This window comes from Mus caroli, chromosome 17 (assembly GCF_900094665.2).
Source record: "Mus caroli chromosome 17, CAROLI_EIJ_v1.1, whole genome shotgun sequence".
Lineage (NCBI taxonomy): Eukaryota > Metazoa > Chordata > Mammalia > Rodentia > Muridae > Mus > Mus caroli.
Genome location: NC_034586.1, coordinates 63472198 through 63479371, shown reverse-complemented (window position 1 = coordinate 63479371; position 7174 = coordinate 63472198). Strand labels below are relative to the sequence as shown.

The following is a 7174-nucleotide window of genomic DNA, read 5'->3' as shown; positions in this document are numbered from 1 at the left end:
AATGTCATTTCACACTTCACGAGCCGAGCCGAGCAGAGACAGCAGATCTCTCAAAAACTTCCCAGCTCCCGGAAAAGTTTGCAGAAAGCATTCTCTTCTGGGACTTCTGGGGCCAGGAACAAAGGAAGTGAGATCTGGGGATGGAGATCAAGTCTCCACACAGCATCCTTTCTACTCTTCCCAGACATGATGAGCCATTCTTGAAACCCCCGGCTGGCTGAATGTGGGCGGGTGGGTGGTCGCCAGCTTCTGTGCTGTGTGGCCGCCACTACTGTTCAGTCATGACAGTGAAGCCTTGATTCTTGTCCTACCTGCACGAAAGGCACAGGAGGACATGGGCGGTTGTTTCCTGTAGTTCAGGATGTAGCAGCAGAAGGCCTGACTCCACAGGGGACTCTTCAGTGTGGTGTCCTGTCTGCACTTAAGTACAGGGTCACCAGGAACCCTTGGGCACCTTCTATACAGATATTCATGGAAGGAAATGGGATACCAGATGGGGCTGGTGACTGTCTAGATGGTCACTATCATCCCCAGGAACACAGGTTCAAACACAGATGTAAAAAAAAATTTAAAAAAAATCACATTTTCTAGAATATGGAGATTTCTTTCTAGAGTCCACTTGTTATAGATCTTTATGGTTATGCAGGGCATTCTTAGAACCTATCAATGTACTCAACCATTCTACCTAAAACTGTAAGAAGATGAAAGTTGACACCAGGAAAAAAAATAACATATATGTTAGATTAAAAAAAATTTTTTTTCCTCTTTGCAAATGGCAGCCTCCAGCCTCCATCTGGAAAAAAAAAATAAACAGAAGATCCTATCGTAGGTTATTTTGTATTGCTATAACAACGTACCTGTGGTGGGATACTTTATCACGAAAAGAGGTTATTCGTCTCACAGTTCTGGAGGCCTCCCGGGATGATACTTCCCCTGGCTCGGCCTCATGTCTGACCCCATCGTGGGCGAGGATTGAGCAAAAGAGCAGCCATACCTTAAGAGGGGAAGGGAAACCATGGAGGGTCTTGGTTAATGCCTGCATGGTAGGCTCCATACAGATCCACTAGCGGCAAGGCGCCTGGAATTAGCCTGGGCTCTTTGTATCCCGCTTAATGATCAGCTCTGAAATCTGGACCTTTGTATTCATTTTCCAGAAAGTTGTGTTTAAACAGAGAATGCCTTACCCAGTGCTATCAATTTCTAATGATTTGGAGGTCAACAAAGAGTCTGTAATCCGCCACCCCCGTGCCAGGCAAGCATGGTGGGATGTTTATTTGTACTCTGATGGTACCTTATGGGCAAAGCATAGAGATAAAAACCCTTGGCGTGGCTGGTGATTCTACCTGGGTATTTGAACACTTGGAAACGGGTGGCTTTGAACGCCACCTGGATGGGCCTTGTCTTTTGTCAATGGCAGGCTCTGACCTTGGCAGGATGTGACCACCCACGGAGAAGAGGTCCTCATGTTCAGGTGCCAGCAGGCCTTCCATGGAGAACGGTGAGGTGAGCTGGTTTCTTCTTGCCCCGTGAAAAGCCAACGACATCTTTCTTACTCCGTCTCGTCCTCTTTGGTTCCACTCAGACTCGTTCACGGTGGGCTGAATATGGGTTGTTCATATTCATAACCTCTGCCTGAGGTTGCTCACTTTGAAGAGTTTAATCTCTATTAGGAGAGTGAAAGAGGGTAGAAACATACTGTCCTGTTTGTAGAAGGGGACGTTGCCACATAACTAGGTTAAGAGACGGACCACAGGGTCATCCCTGTGGTTGAATGCTGCTGACCTGGTTTTCAGTGGTGGAGATGACCCCAGGGTGTTGCTAGGGTGTTGCCCACAGACCCACATCCCTTATAGGAAGGAATGATGGGAGAAGACATTTGCATGCCTCTCCCTCTCTGCCTCTCGCCAGCAAGCAGGTTATCACTAGGTACGACCCGTGACCTTGTTCCTCAGAAACAAGAGCTGCTATGAACTTGCTTTGCAACCGCCTGATCTATGAGGTTGTGGCTGCAGAAAATGGAGCATGACCGCATTCCTAAGGAGCCTGCGGCTGTGGAATGTGGTACACATTGGGTGAGGCAATCCGCTTGCTCTCCTCACACCTGAAGATAGAGCTTGGGAGTAAAGCCTGGAGGTACAGCATCTGCCAAGCATAGGGGAGACTTTGATCCCCAGCAATGTATCTAAGAAACAAACAGCCCACAGCTGAGTCAAGTGGAAGACGTTGCATATGCTAAGTGTGTATGAGTCCAAGAGCTTGCATGTCACATGGTCAATTCCCTCTCTCTGACACTCCTGGGCTCACACAGTCCCAGAGGCGAAGAAGAGATGGGATCTAGGAGCTAGGGTTTAAGATACACTGTTGCTTAAAGCTCTCTCCCCCCTGAGACCATTATAATAATGAATCATGTTTGCTCACTGTCTCGGAGTCCACACCAGGTTTTCTGGTAGAATGCCACTGTGCAAGCCAGGCATGTTGTTGTTGTTGTTGTTGTTGTTTAAACCTGATACAGTGAGTTTCTTTAGAGGGTGGTTCTGATGCTGTGATTGGGGGGTCTATGTGAAGATCCTTACCTCCAATTGGCATTTGATCTGTCAAGAGAGATGCCAGTGGCAAATGGCTGAGCACCAGGGTGGGACACTAAGAGTTGAACAGGTAGTTGAGAGAACATGGGGGACTGGGAGAGGAGAAGGGGACACGGTAGTGGGTGAGATAAAGCCAACAAGTCATGGAAGTTTTGGGGGACATAGCCTCCTGACTGGGCATGGGGTAGCAGGGGAAGGATTAGGAGGGCCCAGTCATTGAGGCAGCCAAGGCATTTTAAAAATAGCTTGTGTGTGCATGTGCATGTGTGTGTGTGTGTGTGTGTGTATGTGTTTTCTATTCAAGGATTCGAGATAGCTTCTGGGTGGGTGTGCACATGGGACCGGCCAAGAACACAAAGCACTGTAGACAAAACGACAAGGTACAAGTTTCAAATTCAGAGCTACCTCCTCCCACCTTCCTTGACATACTTCGTTCAAGGGAACATATTGTTATGTAACCTATACAGTATGCATTTCCAATCCCCATCTATGTTTTCAGGATCCAAACAAGTGTGTAAAAATGGGAACTTACTATTTCAGGAAGGCTGAAAGAAGAAAAGAAAAATCCATAAAAACAATGGGAATTTCTTTTTTTTGGATCACATGGAAGTGACCGGGAAAACAGAGCCATCCCTCTGGGGTAATTGGCATGTCTTAGAAACTTTCTGCCTGCGGTTAACCTCCAAAGTCAGTGTAGCTAACACTCAGAGTATGGAGGGGGGGATACCCGGGCTATGGTCAGGTTAGTTTCCAATGACATTTTGACTTTTACAGATGTGAAGCAAAATTAGCATCAGAATCATTGTGGTCCATAGTAGTGTCCCTGCACATCTCAGCAGCGGCCCTGCCCACTAATCAAACCAAGAGAGGTGGCCTCCTTTCCTGCCTGGGCCTCGGAGGGCCCGAGTGTCACAATGCTATATATGCATGTGCGGAGCATGCTCAAAGCCCTGAGTTCAAGCCCTATCGATGTGTGCGTGAGTGTGTGTGTGTGTATGTGTGTGTGTGTGTGTATAGAGAGAGAGGGGGGGAGGAAGAGGAAGAGGAGGAAAAGAAAAGGAAAAGGAAAAGAAAAAAGAAAGAAAAAGAAAAGAAAAAGAAAAGAGAAAGAAAAAGAAAAAGGAAAAAAAAGAAAAAGAAAGAGAAAAAGAAAAGGAAGCTTCCTATTGCTGGTTGGTTCTTTTTCAAGCTGTATTAAGAAGGCGCCTTTGCCAGCCTGATCAACCTCTGGTAACCCAGACACTGACTGGGCTTTTGGTTTTATTCTCCCAGAACCCACTCGTCTTAGAAACTGGCCTGACAGCACTCCTCATTCTGGCCAACCATTCTGCAAATGTCACCTTTGTCCCCAGAGAGGCAGGAGTGACCGGAGAGTGGTTAGACTGAACAGAGAATTCTCTACAGCCTGAAAACACAAGTCAAAGACAAGTTCCCTGGGGAGGCTCCTGCAGGGACAACCCCATGGGAAAGCCCTGCTTTCTTTTTATTTAGACCAAAGGTGGCTTTGAGGTAGTAAATAAACAGTGTTCCCTAGGAATCAGAGGGTGCCACAACCAAACCCCCATCATTCTTTGAAGCATGGACTGGAAATAGTGCAGTTAGCTCAGAACTGTCACCTGTAAGAACAGAGGGACAGCTGAAACTCACAGAGCCCCCAGGAGGTTTTAAGTCCTGAGGGAAGAAATGCTTTCTGTGGAGAACTAGGGTAGACTGTGGTGACAGCAGTTAGATACCTAAATCCAGGGGAGTGAGTTGGCATCCTCTTCTCAAGTACACCAGACACTGTCCTCATTCTGTCCCCATTCTCTTTTCTCTCCTTCTTGGGAATCACCTCAAGTCAAAGTCACCCTAGCCCAGGGTCTGTTTCTGAAGGCGCCACCAGCCTAAAACAGCCTTCAGCAGTTAGCACAATGCCTCCTCTGTGGTTTGCAGTAATTGTATTGTTGGCGGGGGGGGGGGAGGCAGCAATTGGAATGTAAAAAAATATTAATTATTAATTAAAGAAAGAATTGACACATAATTAATTAAGAATTGACACATCTGAGGAATGGATTTTTACATGATATCAATCTCTTCATCCAACATAAAGATGTTACAGGGAAGCAATGAGACCGCAGTTGGTTTTTACCTTTTTTACGGATGCACCCACAAGCATCAAAATGGGGTGGGGGGAGGCGTGTCTGTCACCGTTCACTTTAAAAAAGCAAATCTCAATTATCTTATAAGGTATAATTTCATCAAGAAAATCAAGTGGCAGATTAGACCTCTGTCACTTGTTGATCCTTTTGAATTAAGTATGAGACTTCAAAAATTCCCTTCCAAGTTCAGGATAAACCCAGCAGGCTCGTTTTCAGATAAAGGCTAGTGATGGCATAGGATAGTGGCAAGTGAATGGTTAACACTGAGATTTATGAATGGAAGGCATCATGAGGACTCCTGCATGAAAACAAGCTGGTCATGTGTTGGGTCTGGAAGACATAAAAGTACTGGGTCACATATGTCCTGGAAGATGATCGCAAACGTCGTCTTTGGCCGGTTCTGGGGCCACCAGAGAGCCTTAAACCAGAGGAGTGGGAGAGTCACTTATTTCTTTGGTCTTTAAAGCACCACTAAGCAGCCAAAGACAGTGTAAAGGTCCCCCAGGGGAAGCAATGTAAGAGCTCTAGGCTCCTCGCTGTTGAGCACTAACCTACTTGCATGTATCACAACACAAATTGGGATCTTAGTTTAACCAGCGTGGCTTGCAGTTAGCTTGGTAAAGAACCTACAGGTGCCCTAATGGCGGTACTCTGAGCAAGATGAAGAACGGCTTTTAAAAAAATAAAATAAAATAAAATAAAATAAAATAAAATAAAATAAAATAAAATAAAATAAAAACTTGAATTTGACTTTTAATTTAATCATTAATAGCGTTTGTGTTCACTTAATAAAATAGTCGTCTCAGACCCCAAACGGCAAATTAAAATGTTTCAAGACACTGATTCACTCTCTCCATTTGCACCAGCTGCAGAAATCGTCGGTTCTGCCCAATCCCTGGTTCCATGCAACTGCTGCCTTCCGAGCTCCGGGCCGCACTGGCGGCGACACCACGCAGAGAAGCGGCAGAAGCGCATCCCGCTTCTCCGGCGCGGGGCTGGGGCACAGAGGTTTGTGTGTCCCTTGCAAGCAGCAGATCAAGCGGCCCTGGGCGCTGGCGGCTCTGGCTTCTTCCTGGTCGGCGCTCGCAAGCCAGCCGCCACCGCCGGGGACACTACCGCCCCGTGCCTGGCGCGCTCCAACTCCTCGCCGCCCGTGACCCGGGACAAACTTCTGGCTGGGGCGCGGTCCCTGTCCCCGAGGCCAGCGTGGGAAACCCGAGGCGCTGCGGAGGCGAGCTAGGGTCGAGGGTGGCGCCCCGGGAGGTTGCTCCTGCCCGCTGGGTCCCGCCCGCATCTTGCTGGTGGCCGCCCCACAGAGCCCGCAGGCGCCGCGCAGGCCGAGCTGGCCCGGGGCCGGGGACACGGGCGCTCGCGCCCTCTAGCGGGCCGCGGCGGCTCCGGCCCGGCCGTGACGTGGGCTCCTTCCAGCCGGCCTGCGGGGCATCGCCAGTCAGTCGCGGAGCAGGAGCCCCGCGCGCAGCCTGCGCGGGCTCGGCCATCGGCGCGCCGCTGCCCGAGGTGGCTGGGGCTGTGGGAGAGGCGGCGGGCTGCAAGCGCGCGATCACAGCCACGGCCACAGCCACGGCCACGGCGCCGCGGGTGGCTCGGTCCCGATTAGGGGTAGCGCTTAGGCGGGCTCATCACTGGATCCCAGCGAGGATTTGGGCTCCGCGGGCGCGCCCTCCGCTCTCTCTCCCGGTGGCGCCAGACTCTAAGCGGGGGCCAGCGGGAGGGCAGGAGGATCCAGGACGCCGTCCCCACGCCCGGGAGCCGCGGGACTTCGGACTTGTGCAACTGTTGTCACTTTGGGGTCTGGTGTTTCGCTGCTGTCGCGTCTACCCTGGCAGCCTGCAGCTTAGGCTCGGGTCTCCCTTGGCTTCCCGAGGCTACCGGCCGCCGCCGCCCCGAGGCGGCCCGGCGCGTACTCAGCACCATGAGGACACTTGGGACTTGCCTGGTGACTTTAGCTGGACTTTTGCTAACTGCGGCCGGAGAAACATTTTCAGGTAAGCGAGACACCATTACCGTTCCCGGGGCGCCTGGGACGTAGGCGACACCCGGGCAGGAGAAGTCCGAGGCGAGCTTCAGGGCCGGGCAGGGGCAGGGAAGACCCGGCATCGCGTAGCGGGTGAGCCGGGCTGGCGGATGGCCGGAGGGAAAGAGCTGCGGAGCCACGGAGTCCGTACAGCGCACGCAGGAGCCCGCAGAACAAGCACAGGCTCAGGAACAGGGACCTCCATCTCGGCCCCTGTGCCCACAGGGCCTGGACTTGTGCATGGGGGCTCAGTGTTCTTGGGCGGCCTGGGCAGGAAAGGCAGAAAACTTTGCCTGAAGTTCCCAGCTGTAGCCGCCGGGAGTAGGCGCTGAGCGGGCCTCTCGACCCTGGAGGCAGCCGCGGTGGACTGCCAGTGCTCAGCTGAGCTTGCGGCGAGCTGCAAACCTAGTGGTGTA

General features: G+C 51.0%; 1 protein-coding gene across 7 annotated transcripts in view; it reads left to right on the top strand.

The window, feature by feature from the left end:
- The first annotated feature begins 6171 nt into the window (after positions 1-6171).
- Positions 6172-7174, top strand: part of Ptprm (protein tyrosine phosphatase receptor type M) — a 682149-nt gene continuing 681146 nt past the window's right edge. For 5 of the 7 annotated variants that reach the window (XM_029470946.1, XM_029470944.1, XM_029470943.1 and 2 more), the window contains exon 1: positions 6565-6729. In XM_029470946.1, the coding sequence (XP_029326806.1) occupies positions 6657-6729 (73 nt within the window). In that variant the 5' untranslated portion in view covers positions 6565-6656. Of the gene's footprint in view, positions 6730-7174 lie in introns of all 7 variants that reach the window. The other 2 variants (XM_021185848.1, XM_021185847.1) reach the window with 1 other exon arrangement.